This window comes from Electrona antarctica (assembly GCF_951216825.1).
Source record: "Electrona antarctica genome assembly, chromosome: 14".
NCBI lineage: Eukaryota > Metazoa > Chordata > Actinopteri > Myctophiformes > Myctophidae > Electrona > Electrona antarctica.
In genome coordinates this window covers 21,524,138-21,544,412 of record NC_136795.1, presented here as the reverse complement: position 1 = coordinate 21,544,412, position 20,275 = coordinate 21,524,138, and the positions used below count along the sequence as shown (strand labels likewise).

The window sequence follows — 20,275 nt, the reverse complement described above, 5'->3', positions numbered from 1 at the left end:
AAGGATATCATTTAGCCTCCCACACATAAATGGGAGGTTGGGGATGATGTTCAGAGGAGGGAGCTACTAATGATGGGTATCGGAGGCAGTCTGCGTGGCGCACTGGCACTTTGGTCTGTGAGACAGTGTTTCAATACAAAACTGTGAGGAAAAATCGACTACCTTTTGTCCATTGACAAAAACTACATCAAAACGAAGCAATGATGACTAAAACTATGACGAAATATACTGACAATTCTATCAACAAACAGAAATGTTATTATATTTAGTCAACTAAAACTAGACTAAATCTAATTTACAGGTGACTAAAATATGACTAAGACTAAATCAAAATGGGTCACTGCTGTGAGAGAAGTTCTCTTGCATCCCAATTAGGGACGGGACGATAACTTTTCATATCATTATCATGATATGAAAATATGCTTAAACTATTTTAAATTGTAACTTTTTTTAACCACTTGCACCAACAGTACAGAGCGAACTCGGGTCCCGTGTGACGAAGAATAACTTAATTGTTTTGTGATTCATCACGATGGATGCTAAGAACTACTCACAATCTGGTCTCTAAACTGCCTCCCCCTGGCCAGCTGGGGCGCCTGATGGAGGGGAAAGGAACTGGTTGGAATAACGTGTTCCTTCCACTCGCTACGTCCAACCAGGGAAACTCCCCCCTGTCAGGTGTAAAGGAGCGACTTGGACACTCATGCATGAAGGAAGCATGAGTTCAAGTCCGTTGCTCTAACCAGGTTGGCGGAGGGTGTGTAGAGCCCAGGATCACATTAGATAATTGACACAGGGGTGAAAAATGGGTTACAAAATCGTGGGATAAACATTATTAAAAAAAAAGAAGAAAAAAAACTACTCACAAACACATTTCTTCCTCCTCGCCTCCGCCGTCCTGTTTCCCCAGCGTGTTACAGTGAAATTGGTGACCTGCCAAAATATGTGACCAATCTTGTGGACTTCACATAATGCTCATTGAGGTCTTGCAATATACTGTATACTGGCCTAAATACCACCTACTGCAGCTTTAACTCTGTTAATAAGCAAAACAGATGATTTACGTTCTGACATTGACGTTATGCGAAGACCACAAGACATATTTTGGAGACCGAAATGTGAGTATTATGATCGTATAGATTCAAAACTAAACATGGAAGAAGCAGTGTTCAGTTTCTTTATGCCCCGCATATCTGGGACAAACACCCAGGAAACTGCAGATCTGCTACAACTGTTGGCTACTTTAACCCATTAAGACCTGAGGCCGATTCTACAAATACCTTCTAAACCTTTTTTGTGTCAAGGAAGCTAGGACCCCCAATGATTATGTATTTGGCCACGGACCACCCCATCTGAAAATGTTTTGTGGCAGGGACCCCCAGAAGAGAAGATTTGTGTTTTTGATTTGTGAGAAGACCTTGCTGTTTGTGGCTTATTTATTGTCTTCAAATGCCATTTTATAATGACTTTCTTTTGCACTCTCTTAATGTTCTGTGTCGTAAGAGTCTAAATGTATAATGTTTCATTAAAGCACTTTGAAATGAAATACCTTGCTGTTAAAATGCTCTCTATACAAATAAACTTTGTCTTGTGTCAATGTCAAGGTGGAGTGTTGTGTTGGCTCTATAGCTCACAGATAGAGAAAGGAATGTCGTCTCTGTCGGGGGGAACCTCATACTCATACAATGTCCAAAATGGTTATACTTTTCGGGGTTTCAAATAAAAAAGTAGCAAAAGTATCAGATATACAAACTCAAAATGGGTCGCTACATATGACGTTTCGAGCTTGTGGATCTGCTTCTTGTGATGGTTTTGTGTGATGCTGTATGTAGTATGATCGAGTAGGGCATTCATTTGCAAGAAAGAACACAACAAATTGCAATACAGAGATAAGAGGTTTCGCCTCTGTAACGTACAATGAACATAGGTCCATCCCAACTGCTCTTGATCAATCAATCAGTGCTGCTCAACGTTTCTTATTGAAAGGACCCCCGAGATCAGGGGTATCCATGCAGTCTCCTCGAGTCTCCACTAGCATATATCATTGTTGTCGGCAGAAACCTCTTATCTCCCAAATTCCAATTCTAACTTTTTGTGTTTGTGTTCATTGACCTTATGCACACCGCTGGCCATGTTGCCAGCAAGGTGGTGGTAACTATAGGTGCATGCAATTTCCTATTGAGAGCCCCTAACAATGTCAAACTCACCAACAATGCAGCTGTATGAAAAGCTTGAATAATCCTCTTTCTATCTGCAAAGTGTTTGTTGCATACAAATTAGTAGACATGTTATGAGCTACTTCCTGTCAAGAAATCCCTTGCAGATGACATTTTTTGAAGTGTCAGGGTTTGGAAGCGGGTTTGGAATGTGCAAATTCAAAACAGGTGGTACGCATGGGCCGATATTCAACGAGCACTTCCAAACTCCAACACTTAGGAATTAAAAAATCACCTGCAAGGAATTTGGAAGGAAGTAGCTTCATGTCTACAGTGGATTTTTATGAAACAAACACTTTGTTTAATACAATCAGATATGACTTTTCTATTTGGATGAATGGGCTGTCAATGGGAAAATGCACCTAGTTAGCACTGTGGAATCTGGAAACAATAATTCTTACAATATCTCATGTTCTGATACGACAGCACCTTGCTGGCAAGCAGCGTTGTGCATAAGGTCAATACTTAATAATACTACAGCGTCACACAAAACTTCACGGATGAAAAGTAGCAGATCCGTAAGCCAGAAACGCATGTACTTTTGCTTTTGAATTTGAATCCTGAGAAGTAACAGTTTTGGACATACTGTAATGAGCATTCCACTCAACAGGGACGATATATAAATCACGCGCTTATATGCCCTTGGCACCGTGGCTTCTACACTGTCACTTGGCGTCCCCGACGCACTCTCTGATCCTGAGCAACCAGCCCCAAGCAGGTGGCCATGTGTTGCTGCCACTCCTAGAAGGGTATAGCATGGAATCGGATACAAAAAACTAAAATATGCCGGAATGACATATCACTATAATGCTATGAATATTAATATCAATATTGCCAGAGGCGTTTGTTTTTGCTGCTCGTTGTTGTCGTTGCATGTGTTCATGTTATGTGCTGTGCTTGTACTGTATTCATGTTATGTGCTGTGCTTGTACTGTATTCATGTTATGTGCTGTGCTTGTACTGTGCTTGAGGTCTGTATTCATGTTATGTGCTGTGCTTGTACTGTGCTTGAGGTCTGTATTCATGTTATGTGCTGTGCTTGTACTGTGCTTGAGGTCTGTATTCATGTTATGTGCTGTGCTTGTACTGTGCTTGAGGTCTGTATTCATGTTATGTGCTGTGCTTGTACTGTGCTTGAGGTCTGTATTCATGTTATGTGCTGTGCTTGTACTGTGCTTCAGGTCTGTATTCATGTTATGTGCTGTGCTTGTACTGTGCTTGAGGTCTCTCTGACTGTGTTTACCTCACTCAGGCAAAAATGCAATATTACACACAATTAGATTGGGGACGTGATACAAGTTATGCAGCGTTACGCTCGACAGTAGTTCCGAATTGGATTTCTGTAAACCCGACGTGCTCATGAATAAATATACTGTTGCGCTTTCACGTATATACCTCGGGGCTGCCTTGATACCGTCAGCGCCATGGCCCTTGTGACATTTTGAGGAGCACGAGCTCATGATGCACTGGTGGTTCTCAAAGTGGTTGTCCAGGGAGCCTCAGGGGTCCTTGTGGAGGCTCCAGGGCAGGGGTGGGCAACTGGCGGCCCGGGGGCCACATGCGGCCCACCCCCTTCACTTAATGTGGCCCTCAGGTGAATGTCAGAATACTGACATAATATTGGTTTACAATTCCATAACATGCAAACACGGCCCGCTTTAATTACTTCAGTCTAAATTAGTAGCTCATTGCTCAACACAAGTATATTAAAGGCATTTGAAATTACATAAAAATGTAAAATTTCAGGATTCCAATTCAAAAATAGCAAAACATTATTCAAGATTTCAATTTGAATATAGCAAAAATAGCCGATCTACAAGCTCAAAACGCGTCGCAGCGCGACGCGTTTTGAGCTTGTAGATCGGCTATTTTTGCTACGACAGTAATGTATGGCCCTAGGGAGTGAGTGTGGAAATATAGTGGCCCTCTCCATCGTCACAGTTGCCCACCCCTGCTCCAGGGGGTCCCCAGTCCCCAGAAAAAAAATAATAATATATATATATATATATATATATATAAATAATTAAATATTTGGAATAGTTTAGATACATTTGAACAACACCTGGTACGTTTTAAGAGGGGTCCCTGGCACAAAATCTTTTCAGATGGGGCTGGGGTCCGCAGCCAAATACATCAAATACAATAAATCAGGGGTGCTATAGTAATCCCAAATGGGGCAACGATCAGAAACGACGACGTCTCCCTGAAGGTGCGAAAGCGACTCGACACGTCCCATGGGGCCGCATGAGATATGACTTGTTTGTAGAATAGAGCCATATTGCGGGCAGAGCGGCACTTTGGCACTGACAGACACGCACATCTGTCAGTCTGGCGTCTGACAGGAGTTGAATGGATCACACACACGCAGGCACGCAGGCGCGCAGGCACGCGCACGCACGCACACACACACACACACACACACACACACACACACACACACACACACACACACACACACACACACACACACACACACACACACACACACACACACACACACACACTTACACTGCCGACACGACAAGACAGAGTGACAACCTCCAATTGGAAGTGACAGCCACATATACGACCATCACAACATACAGTACACAGCCCTGTCACATGAGAGAGAGAGAGAGAGAGAGAGAGAGAGAGAGAGAGAGAGAGAGAGAGAGAGAGAGAGTGGACACACACACACACACACACACACACACACACACACACACACACACACACACACACACACACACACACACACACCTGTTTAGACCTGTTGTAACCTATACGTCTTATGCCTTTCAATCTGGGACTGGATCTGTCTAGACTATACCGCACCAACATCGCCAATTGTTTTCCATGTGGTTAACTGCAGCCTTGAGGCTTGATTTGGCAAAATTCCCCTCACCTGTCGAATCGGAATCCCCCATACCTTCCATTTGATAACTTAGTCAGTCCACTTTCCCACAGTTGGTTTGAGGGGGCAGAAAACAGCCTGATCACGGTTCATGTACTCGCGCAAGTCCATAGACTCAAATGCATTCCATAAACTTCCGGTTGTCCCCATGTGTTGTCCCCATTCAATAGAAGTGAAGGGAGTTCACTTCTGTCTTACTCTATGGCTCTGGGTCTACCGACAGAGCAAAATCCTTGTGAAATATATTTCCAGTTTCCAGCATTGTCACACTGCACCATTTGTGGCCAGGTGTAGGCCAACGCTGGCTTTTATGAAATTGTCACATTTTTTGTTTTGTTTTACATTTCATAATGAAAGCGGAGAATCGTAGCAAAATTATATTGGTTAATCTCTGTTTTTGAGTGGTGCAACCACTCCCTTACGGAGTTATGTGTGTGGGTGTGTGGGTGGCTGGCTGGCTGGGTGGGTGGGTGTCTGGGTGTCTGGGTATGAGCACGAAAACAGCATGGTTGTTTTTCACCACCGCGCAACCTAACACACACACAAACACACACGCACATATTAACTGTATGATTTTGGGAGTGCCAGTACAGTACAGTAACAGTACAGTACAGTAGAGGGTACAGTAGAGGGACCGGCACATGGTAACTCATGTCATTTCTCAAACGTTTCGGACGCGGGGTGGCTTGCCGGAACCGGGCCGGCACCCTGGGTGCGTTCCTGTGGGTCTGGAACTCTTTTTCTTCTTCTGTAGCTGACACATACAGTAGCAGGGGGTGGGGCTCTCCGAGAGAATATAGAACAGTACACTAGAGGCGAAAAACAAAGTAATACCTCCACTGATGTTGCGAGGTACTCTGGGATATATTAGTTCAAAAACTATTTACTCAAGCTAATTAACAAAACTCGGTTGATTCAACACATTTGAAGTGTTGGGAGAGGAGACACACTTCCACTTACCTTGCAAGACACTCTAATGTGTTGGATACTTGGATGTGTATGTTGCTGTAGCTTGCCAACGCAGTGACACCTTCACACATGAGCTGGCATAATTAATAATGCTCCAGACCCTGGTAATGTCTGGCACCCTTCCATGTCCCACCTCAAGGCCAGTACCATGCTCCATTCTGACGTCTCCTTCCGACGAAAAAATAAAAAGACTCTGTTTTGGACTTGATGTCTGGGGTTGCAGGAGCGTCTAAATTGTGGATAACAAAGCTATCAAAAGCTCCGAATGACGTTAAGATGTTATAAAAAAGTTATATTATCCCCCCCCCCCCCCCCCCCCCCCCCCCACACACACACACACACACACACACACACAGCGGAAAACACTGATTGGAGTGGCACTGTTAGTGGTAAGCGATGGTCACTCCCACTCCTATGCCACATTTCCTGGCTCGTTCGCCCAGACTTTTTTTGTTTTTTGTTTGTTTTAAGAAAACAAAACTACGTCAGTCTAATGGTGTCACATGATACATCATGCCCCTTTTAAGACCTACGCAGCAGTGACTGTCACGTCCCTATCAGCCCGAGCCACTCTGCGGGCCCAGGCTATGATGTGGAACACATGGCATATTTCCCCACCTCTTATCAGATGTGAACAGAACGTGGTGCGGTGGTGCAGTGTGCTGCTGAGCTCCTCCTGCAGAACACATTACGAAGCAGTGTGTGGTGGATATCATCATGCTATACGTACTGTAGGAGATTGGAATGTCCAGGTCACCCTCCCAGGACATCTGGCCCAGATCGTCCACAGAGAGCTGGGCTGTGGAGACAAACGAGAGCCCATTTGATTCATTTGAAATGCAATAAGAGTTCTCAAGTTCAAGGATACGCACAGTGCAGTCCTAAGACTAATTTCCATCGTGGGTCCTCAAGCAACAGTTAATATTTAAAAACACATTACACGATAAATGACAGTAACATAAAAACGTAACATAAAAACAAGTGCTCCACTATCTTTCCCTATAGACAAACGAGACATTTTACGGAGGAGGAACCTTTTAATAGCCATGCTTTAGTTTGCTCGAACACCTATTAGTAGGGGTTATTATCGTCAAAATCGTTACGCGGTGGATTAAAGCATTACATTTAATACATGTCCCTTGGGTCATCCTTCAAGTGCGTTATGGACAAAATTCAAAATGGCTACCTAAACTTGAAATTGGCATGCATGTCCATTGGGTCATCCTAAGACATCCTAGAAGGGGTGCCCAACAAGATCTTTAACAGGAAGTGAATTATTGACTAAATTGAAAATGGCCACCTAAAGCAGTTGATACGGAAACTGACGGTTAATTCTTTTGAAGCACTTAGCCAGGAATCAAACAGTTTTGCAGTGCTTGAAATATACAGCTGTATTCTAATCTGTATGACAAGATAACTGACATTGAAAATATCAATGGTCTAAAGAAAAATGTCTCAATGGAAAACATTCCTCCCACACAGGCTGCACTGCCACAACATTAACATTTTGGTTCAGAAGCCTGAAAGCTATGCAATCTCTACCATCTTCTAAAAAATATGGACAGATTAAAGTCGCTGATTTGTGGACACTTTTATGGACACTCTTGCCAGAGGCTCCCACTCAAAGTACATAATAAACGATACACTTTTATGACCCTTCTTTTGTATCAACTGCTTTAGGCGGCCATTTTGAATTTAGTCCATAACTCACTTCCCGTTTAAGATTTGTTTGGGCACCCATTGCAGGAGGTTTTAGGATGACCCAAGGGACATCTGTATCAAATGTCATGCTTTTATCTGCCGCGTATCGATTTGGCTATTTTTGTTAACAATAATATCCCCTACTATATGTTATACCTTTCAAGCCGGGAGCACGTCTTTTAGTAGTGTCTTCTATATCGGTCAAAGATGAGACAAAAAAAAGAGGAAAACATATATATTAAATGACTCAACTCATACCCTTCTTTTGACCCAGACATATTTGTACTGCAAACTATTCATTTGATATATTGATGTTAGATATTCAGCTTTTAAGTGTCAAAATGTCATTCAGTATAACTGCCCGAGCTAAAATATTAATGACAAAAGTATTTTTTGAATAAAAAATAAGTGAACACATGGCATAATTGTGTTGTAGTGTTTACAGCAACATATACTGTATAAATGGGCAATATATTGTACACAAATATTTAAAAACACGAAGCACTTTTGTGTGGATTTTGTGCTTCATCAATGTCATTCAGTGCAATAGTCATTTTAAGCATATATTTAGCAGATTAGTAGGTTACTTATCAAGACGATCTTATCGACCTACTGCATGCATACTGGGCTGCAATTAGGAAACGCGGAGATGTCTGACACATGTTGGTCACGTTGTCCAACTAATTCTATACCTAACTATAACCCCAAACCTAACCCTAACCTCAGTCTTAACCAGCCACGTAAGTCCCCTAACCTCATATCAGTTTTAACCAGCCACGTAAGTCCCCTAACCTCATATCAGTTTTAACCAGCCATGTAAGTCCCCTAACCTCATATCAGTTTTAACCGGCCACGTAAGTCCCCTAACCTCATATCAGTTTTAACCGGCCACGTAAGTCCCCTAACCTCATATCAGTTTTAACCAGCCACGTAAGTCCCCTAACCTCATATCAGTCTTAACCAGCCATGTAAGTCCCCTAACCTCATATCAGTTTTAACCGGCCACGTAAGTCCCCTAACCTCATATCAGTTTTAACCGGCCACGTAAGTCCCCTAACCTCATATCAGTTTTAACATGCCATGTAAGTCCCCTAACCTCTGATTTTAACCGGCCATGTAAGTCCCCTAACCTCATATCAGTTTTAACCGGCCACGTAAGTCCCTAACCTCATATCAGTTTTAACCGGCCACGTAAGTCCCCTAACCTCATATCAGTTTTAACCGGCCACGTAAGTCCCCTAACCTCATATCCGTTTTAACCGGCCACGTAAGTCCCCTAACCTCATATCAGTCTTAACCAGCGATGTAAGTCCCCTAACCTCATATCAGTTTTAACCGGCCATGTAAGACCCCTAACCTCATATCAGTTTTAACCGGCCATGTAAGTCCCCTAACCTCATATCAGTTTTAACTGGCCACGTAAGTCCCCTAACCTCATATCAGTTTTAACCGGCCACGTAAGTCCCCTAACCTCATATCAGTTTTAACCAGCCACGTAAGTCCCCTAACCTCATATCAGTTTTAACTGGCCACGTAAGTCCCCTAACCTCATATCAGTTTTAACCAGCCACGTAAGTCCCCTAACCTCATATCAGTTTTAACCAGCCATGTAAGTCCCCTAACCTCATATCAGTCTTCACCGGCCACATAAATCAGTTTCACTTCCGTGTTTCCTAATGACAGCCAGTAGGCTCCCATGATAGGCCTACATCCAGTAGGTTGATGGATAAGATTGATAAGTAACCTACTGGTAATTATTGGTTGATAACATTTGAAGCGCAGAAAACATACCTTAATGGTATTATTAAATTAAAATGTAGCAATAATAATTTGTTATAAGTAGTTAATAGAGCATTTACAAACTGTTAGTTGATGAGTTATTAATGACTTACAGTCTTATAAGCATTTGTTAATAGTTAAGGATAATAACAACGCCTTATAATCAGTTTATAGATTGTTTATAATTAAACCATGATGAGTTGTTAATGTATTGTTACATATCTGTTAACAGTTAATAAAGGAGTTATAAATATGACAAATATATAGTTAATAGATGACTCACACTATTAGTTAATGAGTTATGGGTGGCTTGTGAAAATGTGTTTTAATAGTTTAACGTCTTAGATAGCTAATAGATTTGTATGCCTTTTATACACATTTAATAGATTATGAACAAGCTATTAGTAAATCACTTAGGCTACATAATGGCTAAATAAGTATTTGTTAATACTTTATACACATGTTATTCTAAAGTCGCAATTATTCTTCATTTACTCATGTTAGTAAATGAGGAGTACTTTAGAATAGCGTCCCAATAACGTAGCCGTATAAACTATTAACAAATAATTATCTTACCTTTTACAGATCAGTTGTTAATGATTTGATTCCCATCTACTCAAACTTTGTACAACAACAAATGGGTGGTACAAAAAATGTGGTGTGATATTTTGGTCGTAAATAACATATTTTTGTACCTCAACCTTGTTACCCCATGCACAGATGAAATAGTGAACTTTTTATATATGGATTCAGAGATTACACAGTGATGGCAGTTCATGAGTTTTTACATAAGGAGATGATGGCAATTGGATACACAAACATGAACTAATAAACATGCAGATAGGGAGAAATAGCATGAACAAAATTATGGCTGTTCTTACCCTACCTGCAGGGATATAGGACTGCTAGTTATAGATTTAACACATGATTAAAGTTCACACTTGAACGTGAATCAAGAAATTGCTGCTGTTGGGTGGAAACCATGTATCTCTATCTCTCCAACTTGTTGTGTTTGTTTTCTCCTTGTAAAGTAATGCTATAGGTACTGTTGTGTGATATAAACATAGTAACATAGTGTGTGTGTGTGTGTGTGTGTGTGTGTGTGTGTGTGTGTGTGTGTGTGTGTGTGTGTGTGTGTGTGTGTGTGTGTGTGTGTGTGTGTGTGTGTGTGTGTGTGTGTGTGTGTGTGTATGTACTGTATATATATATATCTCTCAGTTCCTCAAAGAACTAGAATGATGTGATAATGGCGCTCCATATACGAGGCTATTTCATCAACATGCTGTGGCTCAGTGCGTGAGCACAGCCAGCCAGGGAACATGATGGACAATAGAGCGACATTCTCATGAGGAACAATGCAGTACAGCACACAACACGTATATGCTTTGTAGCAAATAAATGAATCTGTCATAGCTCCATGATGGAATGATTGTTTCACAAAAGCGCCATAGCCTTGTGAATCCACCGTCACCACTAGCTGCTTATGAACAAGAGGAGAAAAGCACATGCTTAATGCCTTTTGTAGACCTCATTGTACTGCTTCACTTGCAAAGGAAAACCCACGGTGGGTTGAGGGGACTGCTGAACGCATAATAGTATAGGGCTCCCCTCCCTACAGGAGCTGTACAGGAAACAGTGTGTATGTAAAGCCACAACCAGTTTGTTCACCCCGCTTCTATGACCGCGGACGGGCAAGGATGTCTACTGTGGTATCATAGGCAAGACCACCAGGTTTCGGAGCAGCTTCCACCTGGGTGCCATCAGACTATACTGCTGAACAAGGCCTGACCTGGAACACTTTCCTTTGACACGCAGATTTTCCCAAATGTTTGTGGATTGTGGATTGTGCACAAAAAAATAAAAAATATAACCAACTGATTTACAACTGCAAACCTGTGGCTAATAAAACTGTTTCTGATCACAGTACGGTGTGGTATAGTATAGTATAGTATAGTATAGTATAGTATAGTATAGTATAGTATAGTATAGTATTAGTGTAGGTTCACGACATGCTCAATAGGTTGAAAGCGGTTAAGTGGGTTTTATAAATATTGAACTAATGAAAAGTATTAGGAGCTTGAGACAAAATAATAACTATACATTGTTGTTTTTTTGTTTTTTTTAACATAAAAATGTTTCCACCACTTCATCGACAATGCTATTTTCACTACTTCTGCTTGTAATGACCCAATGGCCCAAAATAGGAAGGCCAGGCTGAAAGCTGAGTCATCGTGGCCTAATGGCCCTAAAAGGCAAACAGTACTAACAGATGGTCCTAAAATGGTCCTAAGATGGTTCTGAAATGGTCCTAAAAGGCAAACAGAGGTAAACTTAAAAACTAAAGTCAACCAGATTGGATGTGATGGGCTGAAGTGAAATGTACCTTTCAAGTGTCCGCGCCCCAGCGTGACGTAGCCTGACGAGATGTAGTTGTGAAGGTCCTGCGACTGAGACCGCATGAAGTTCTCCTTCATGTGGTGTCCTGTTGACAGACGAACAAAACAAAAATAGGGCTGTCATGATTACAAAATCAGCGACTGTGGCTCAAGAGGTAGAGCAGGTCGTCCAATGATCCATGGGTCGGCGGTTCGAATCCCGGCTCCTCCTGGCTACATGTCGAAGTGTCCTTGGGCAAGACACTGAACCCCAAATTGCTCCCGATGTGCTGGTTGGTACCTTGCATGGCTTCCGCCGCAATCGGTGTATGAATGTATGTGTGAATGGGTGAATGTAATGCGCCTTGGATAAAGGCACTATATAAATGCACCATTTACCATTTATTTATTTACAAAATGCATTAGGGACCAGTCGAAATTTAGAAAAGGGGGCCCTGGAGGAAAATAGGGGAGGGCCATGTATTTTTAATTTTAGTCAGAGGGAGGGTGAGCTAATTTTACTTCGAGTCCAAGGGAGGGTGATCCAATTTTGATAATAAAATAGTCTGGGTTTTATATATACATCTAATACTACAGCTTTTCTGAATTAAAGTACAACTTTGGTCAACGATACCCCTCTGTTGCTTTCACTTGGTTCTTCCCAACAGGACCGGTTTTCATTGTTCCCCGTGTCAATCACACTACAACACACACTAGACAGAGTACACACTATACAACCCCCACTTTTCAATGGCTTGCATAGCTTGCTGTGTTAGGCGTTAGACTACAAGACCATTGCCTGTGTTGGCTGTGAGTTCGAACTTCACAGTGGACAGTGATTTTTCGCGATTTTCACTTTATTTTCTCACATAATTATTAAAAACGCTACCAGATTAAAATTAGGAATAAATAATACTGAGGTAAATGTGATGTTAATTAATAGGTTAATAGGGGAGGGTGATTCCTTTTTGTTTAATCACCTGGGGAGGGGACTAGATTTTTATTTTTATTTTCATTCACAGGGAGGGTGATGGTATTTTATATCAGGGCACATATATTTCCTCCAGGGGTATCCTATATTTAAATTTCGACCTGTCCCTTAGTTGATGTTTAATTGTCGTACAAACATTTGCATGGTCCTAAAATGGTCCTAAAATGATCCTGACTGGTTAAGTTAAGTGTATAGCTCATTTCATCCTTGGTTACACCAAGGTGGTGAAGGCAGAGAGTGATTAGCAGTCAGTCAGGATTACCATCCCACTTAACGTTATAGTTCACAAGCCCACCGCAGCGCTACAAGCTATATAGTTAAAGTTTAAACCAGTGTTCCCTCTCAACACTTTTCCCTCCATTTTAAGGGACTCCCAGTTTGATATGCAGTACTGTATGCCAAGGGATTGTTACCTCAATCTAGCCTGTACAATCTGCAGTGTTCATTTAACTCTGAGATTTTGCAAATAGGGTGTACCAAAATCTCCTGGAGGGGGCGTCAACATATGTGTCACGTGGTAGCTTCCGCCATACTTGCTGGCTTGTCTGGTTTGTTTACATTGAGCGACCATCCGTATGCTTGTATACGTTCTTTTTCTAAACTGACCTCACAATGGTGCAGACTTGCTCAGTAAATAAGTGCCACAGCAGGTCGCGTCGAGGAAATGAGCCAGAAAACGGAATTAGATGTTCAGCTTTCCAGCATGGAGACAGCATCAAGGAACCCAGATTGACGAGTTTACAAAAAGACGTAGAATGACTTGGATCGGCGCACGGGCGCAGAGACATAACGTTCAACAAAGTATCTAAGCACAGCCGTGTTTGTTCACAACATTTTCCTTGTCCTTGTAATGTATTTGGGCCCGACGTTCTTTCTATCCATCCTGGTGTTTGTTCACTATGTTATCGCCAAGAACGAGCTCAATATTTATAAAAACATACCACCGTCATTCTATTCTGAGTGATGCGGGCTAGAATTTAATGCCCACCAGGGGGCCGTCCCTAGCTTTTTAGACGCCGCCCCCCTCTTGGTGACGTACACGTTGGCACACGCTATAGAACCAAATGGACCCGTAAGTGAATGGTTTAGGGCCAAATGACATTTCGGATCCTGTGCTTGCATATATCATAATATCACTTGCAAAAGAGACTCAGTCTCAATGTGTTTTATAAAGGTTAAATAAAATAAAAATCATGAACCATCCAGAGCTAAACGTGGAGAAACTCCCAGAAACTCCTCATACTGTAGGTGTTTCCTAATAATAATAATAATAATAATAATAATAATAATAATAATAATAATAATAATAATAATAATAATAATAATAATAATAATAATAATAATAATATTTCGGAAGGGTTGTTGGACATACAAGGTTCCCACATGCCAGCGACAATAATGTCCCTCAGTGTTAAAAAAAAACCCCAAAACACATCACTTTTGGTAACGCAATGTGTTCCGGACCACTGTTGTGCGGTCGTGGAACCAAGCCTGTAATTGAGAGAGCAGAGGTACACAATGGTACGCGTCAAAAGCTGCACGCCCGCCGACAAGCTCCATTTAGGCTGTCAATCACATGGCAAGATACCCCCCCACAACACCACACAGAGGTGGAGTAGAAAAGCAGGTGGAAGACATAAACTATAGCACTTCACCTGTTTTTAAGCTGTCTTCATGTAATTGGTCCTCAACTGATGATCATTGTGAGACGCCACCATTTCTGTCTATAGTCGGTCTGTGTCTCAACTAAGAGGATGGCGTGGACAGTTTAGAGACACTTCCCACAGGGACAACACTTGCTATTGTCTTTGGTTAAAATAAGTGTTAAATAGCTCTATATTCAAATAGTCCTGCATGGACGCAATAGAGTCGTTGAGTCCCTGTCTCTCCAGAACTTTGTTAAAACAAGTCATTTTCGGGTCAGGATATCAATTTTATCCAATCAGAACTCATGTAAGACACAGAATAAACGAGTGGAATTGGAAGTGATGACACAAATAAATAAGCAGACAAAATTGGAACCTAAATAGGAGAGATCCAATCCCTGGTAGAACACAGCGGAGAACACTGACGTGACCAGATTTGGAGTGACACCCTCTGCACTGTTATTGGTTAGGGAAATACAAGATTCAGTCCCACTCTTAGACCAGAGTTCCTGACTCGCATGCCCAGGCGTTTTGTTCTCCTTTTAATAACAAAACGCCTGCAGTCCCGAGGCTAGGGAGACCCCTGTTATTGAACAAACACTCCATGGGCTCCATCTTGTGCCACCCTTATCCCTTATCCCTAAACTTATTTGCCGTTTTTTACTATTTTGTCAAAAATAGCTTTCTACAAGCCCATCAACATTCATTCATTCATTCATTCATTCATACATAATGTACCTTTTTGAGTAAAAAAAATCACACCCGTGTGAACTGAGGGGTGTAAGGTCTTATATAGCCTGACGTAATGAAATCACACCCGGGTGAACTGGGTGACCGTAGCAACCATGCTCATTTTGTCTGCACAGACAGACAGACAGACAGACAGACAGACAGACAGACAGACAGACAGACAGACAGACAGACAGACAGACAGACAGACTAACAAAGCCAGTTGTAGGAGTGGTTTACACCACTCAAAAATACAATATTTGGTATCCAAACAATACCAAATCTGGCGGGTGGAAACCTCATTCATGCAGTACAGCACTCAAGCAAAATGTACTTCGTTCCTGTCCACCACTGAGTGCGAGTGCAGACATTTTTCTCAGTTGATTAGGGCTTGTTTAATCTAAACCACGGACAAAGAAACTCCGGGATCGATGGAGTCGGTCTATATAAAACCGAACCTCCCCCTGCATTAACTGACAAACAGTTCAACGGCTGCGTCTCAGAAGAAAGCCTCATCAGAGTCAATAGTGTGGCTCCGAGATCCGCTCCGGGGGGCCGTGGTGGAAGAAGCCTCCATCCAGCACTGTGTCAAATGGATCGTTATGAGAAAAACCTGCATGGGACCGTGACCACACTGAAGTCTGACACAATGGCTGAGCTTCAGTCACGTTTAACCTGTGTTGGGTAACGTTCATTTCTAAAGTAACTTTGTTAGGTTACCGGATTACTGCCATTAAAATAATCCCATTACGTTACAAGATTACTTTCTGAGAAAAGTAACTTGTTAGATAATTTTTGCATTATTTTGCTTTACCGACAACAACAACCCACCCTCGAGAAGAAAAAAAAATACAAATAAAACCTGCAGCCTACCAGTGTTGTCGAGCTGCTGCTTGCTGCTTCACCAATTTGCGTTGACGTTGATCTCCTCCTTTCGCCAATAAATCCAAAAGTAGTGTGCTGTGAATACTTGCTGTGCTGGGAGGTGGAGGGGTTACAGCACCACCTCTACAGCCAAGCACCACCAGTCTAGTATATCTAACTATATGCACAAAGTCTCTGTGTGTGTGTGTGTGTGTGTGTGTGTGTGTGTGTGTGTATGTTTGTACGTCTGTAATCCACGTAACTCGAGAACCGTTCGCCCAAATTCAACACATGCGTTCCACACCCCCACAGAGAGTGCAGTGCCCAGTGTCGAGTCGGTCGGACCCACGGTTGTCCAGAACCGCCCCAAAAAGGCCTCTGCCCGGGATCTGGACAGGGCCCCTGCCCATTGTCCATATATGGTGCTGGTCTGACATCATTCTGACTTCTGCATAGACTCAATATTTGGGCATGCCTGACATAGAACTCCATATATGGGGATAAAAGGGACACAATACCTGGGTGGGGCATTCATTTCCAACTTGCATTGTTCCAAGTAAACCAGTGCCCAACAGGCTCCGCTCTAGTGTGTGTGTGTGTGTGTGTGTGTGTGTGTGTGTGTGTGTATATATATATATATGTATATATATATATATATATATATATATATATATATATATATATATATATATATATATATATATAATGCAAATATAATATATAATGCAAAAAAAACATTATAAAAAAAGAAAAAAACATTAATCCCAATTATTTCCACGGAAATTAATCAGTCAACGAGGATTCTTCCAGCCCTAGGGGGGTGTCTACTTTGACACTAGAGCAAAACGCCTAAAATAATCTGGGACATCATTCTGGGGCACTTAGCAGAGCGAGCTGATCCCAGGAGCAGCCAGGGATCTGGAGGCCTGGATAGAACACTATAGGAGCAGCCAGGGATCTGGAGGTCTGGATAGAACACTATAGGAGCAGCCAGGGATCTGGAGGTCTGGATAGAACACTATAGGAGCAGCCAGGGATCTGGAGGCCTGGATAGAACACTATAGGAGCAGCCAGGGATCTGGAGGCCTGGATAGAACACTATAGGAGCAGCCAGGGATCTGGAGGCCTGGATAGAACACTATAGGAGCAGCCAGGGATCTGGAGGTCTGGATAGAACACTATAGGAGCAGCCAGGGATCTGGAGGCCTGGATAGAACACTATAGGAGCAGCCAGGGATCTGGAGGTCTGGATAGAACACTATAGGAGCAGCCAGGGATCTGGAGGCCTGGATAGAACACTATATGAGCAGCCAGGGATCTGGAGGCCTGGATAGAACACTAGTAGCAGCCAGGGATCTGGAGGCCTGGATAGAACACTATAGGAGCAGCCAGGGATCTGGAGGCCTGGATAGAACACTAGTAGCAGCCAGGGATCTGGAGGTCTGGATAGAACACTATAGGAGCAGCCAGGGATCTGGAGGTCTGGATAGAACACTATAGGAGCAGCCAGGGATCTGGAGGTCTGGATAGAACACTATAGGAGCAGCCAGGGATCTGGAGGTCTGGATAGAACACTATAGGAGCAGCCAGGGATCTGGAGGCCTGGATAGAACACTATAGGAGCAGCCAGGGATCTGGAGGCCTGGATAGAACACTATAGGAGCAGCCAGGGATCTGGAGGTCTGGATAGAACACTATAGGAGCAGCCAGGGATCTGGAGGCCTGGATAGAACACTATAGGAGCAGCCAGGGATCTGGAGGTCTGGATAGAACACTATAGGAGCAGCCAGGGATCTGGAGGCCTGGATAGAACACTATAGGAGCAGCCAGGGATCTGGAGGCCTGGATAGAACACTATAGGAGCAGCCAGGGATCTGGAGGTCTGGATAGAACACTATAGGAGCAGCCAGGGATCTGGAGGCCTGGATAGAACACTATAGGAGCAGCCAGGGATCTGGAGGTCTGGATAGAACACTATAGGAGCAGCCAGGGATCTGGAGGCCTGGATAGAACACTATAGGAGCAGCCAGGGATCTGGAGGTCTGGATAGAACACTATAGGAGCAGGAAGAGCGTTTCCAGCAGTGGTGTGAAGTAACTAAGTTAAGTTAAGCACCGTACTTAGTACAATTTTGAGGTATTTGTACTTCATTTAAGTATTTCCAAATTTAAATTATTTGACTTCTAATCCACTATACAGCTCAGATCCAAATGTTGTACTTTTACTCCACTACACTTATTTGAAAACTTTAGTTACTAGTTACTTTATTGATTTGTATTAGTAGCATATTACAAAACATACATAACCAATTCAACCCTATATAAATTATGTATATTTGAAAATAGCCTATCTACAAGCTTACAATGTGACGCGATGTGACACATTGCGAGTTTGTAGATCTGCTATTTTCAAAAGATGTTAATACATTAGAAAACTTGAAATGGGACATTCTGCATAATGAGTACTTTTACTTTTGGTACTTTAAGTACATTTTGATGCATTTGTACATTTGTACTTTTACTTAAGTACTATTTGAATTATACTTTTACTTATAAGTAATTCTACATTGCAGTAGTGATACTTTTACACACGTAAAACGTTTGAGTACTTTTTCCACCACTGAAGAGTGTTTCCAGGCAGCGATACGGAGAAGGAATTAAATCTGGACAAAAACAGCAACATGTCCATCTTCTTCTCACAGATGTTTAATTTGCATCTACATTTTTAGCCGATGCTGAGCAGGCTTATGGGACCCCCGGCATTAAGGGAGACGGGAGCATGTTCGGCACAGGCCCCAGGATCTGCTGCTCTATATTCTCCTTCAGAAAGATTATTGTGTGTGTGTGTGTGTGTGTGTGTGTGTGTGTGTGTGTGTGTGTGTGTGTGTGTGTGTGTGTGTGTGTGTGTGTGTGCGTGTGCGTGTGCGTGTGAAGGGGGGGGGGCTTGATTCAGAGAGCCCGTTCCGTCTATTTCGGTGGACGTCAATCAAACTCCATCCTGGCAGTAAACATAGCATCACAGTCATTTTAACCGCATTATCCGTTTATATGTTGGCCATTCAAAAATAGCAGATCTACAAGTTCACAGCTTGTACTGTACATGTGCTATATACATGTGCTAGCTATATATATATATATATATATATATACGGCTACAGTTGGAGCAGGATAAGTGTTTGTGTTCAATAATCTTATCACCGGTGACCTTAGATAAATCTATTTATAATGGATGCCATGTTATTCATAGTGTGAAGAATCTGGAAACAAATCTAAATTTACAACTCACAACTCACTATCTTATCTACTCCCTATAGCTGGTAACCCCGTGTTTCAACCATCCCAACTTTTTCCTTTTTTTCTTTTTACATTAATCTTCTCTTCTGGGGGTCCCTGGAACAAATCCTTTTCAGAATGGTGTCCACTGCCTAAATACATATATTAAAGAGAATAAAAATGAGGTTGGTAGCCCCTCCTATATTCAGCTATTAGTGTAGAATTTTGTCTTACACAAACATTAAATTCCCATTGACAATGAATGAAGAATTTACGTCATATGTGGACGAGCAAATCTGCTATTTCTGTGCTACACAAAGATTAAATTCCCATTGACAATGAATGGAGAATTTACATCATATGTGCTACGTCATGATGATGTACGATGATAAGAGCGCCCCTCACGTCACACGGGTGTCATTTGTAGGTGCATCGTGTGCACTTGCACCACCATGGACAGCTCTATTGTATTGTGTGCACTTTCAGAACCATGGACAGCTCTACTGCATTGTGTGTACTTTCAGAACCATGGACAGCTCTACTGCATTGTGTGTACTTTCAGAACCATGGACAGCTCTACTGCATTGTGTGCACTTTCAGAACCATGGACAGCTCTACTGCATTGTGTGTACTTTCAGAACCATGGACAGCTCTACTGCCTTTTGTCGTACTTTCAGAACCATGGACAGCTCTACTGCATTGTGTGTACTTTCAGAACCATGGACAGCTCTACTGCATTGTGTGTACTTTCAGAACCATGGACAGCTCTACTGCATTGTGTGCACTTTTAGCACCATGGGCAAACAACAGACAGAGGGATTGGTGAACCAATAGGATCGC

At 42.3% G+C, this 20,275-nt stretch overlaps 1 protein-coding gene across 1 annotated transcript in view; it reads right to left on the bottom strand.

The window, feature by feature from the left end:
• Positions 1–20,275, bottom strand: part of LOC306937073 (shisa family member 6) — a gene marked incomplete at both ends in the record, with an annotated part of 106,777 nt that overhangs the window by 70,381 nt on the left and 16,121 nt on the right. The window contains 2 exons of the mRNA XM_079520745.1: positions 6,809–6,877; positions 11,942–12,040. Coding sequence (XP_079376871.1) covers positions 6,809–6,877; positions 11,942–12,040 — 168 coding nt within the window. The remainder of the gene's footprint in view (positions 1–6,808; positions 6,878–11,941; positions 12,041–20,275) is intronic.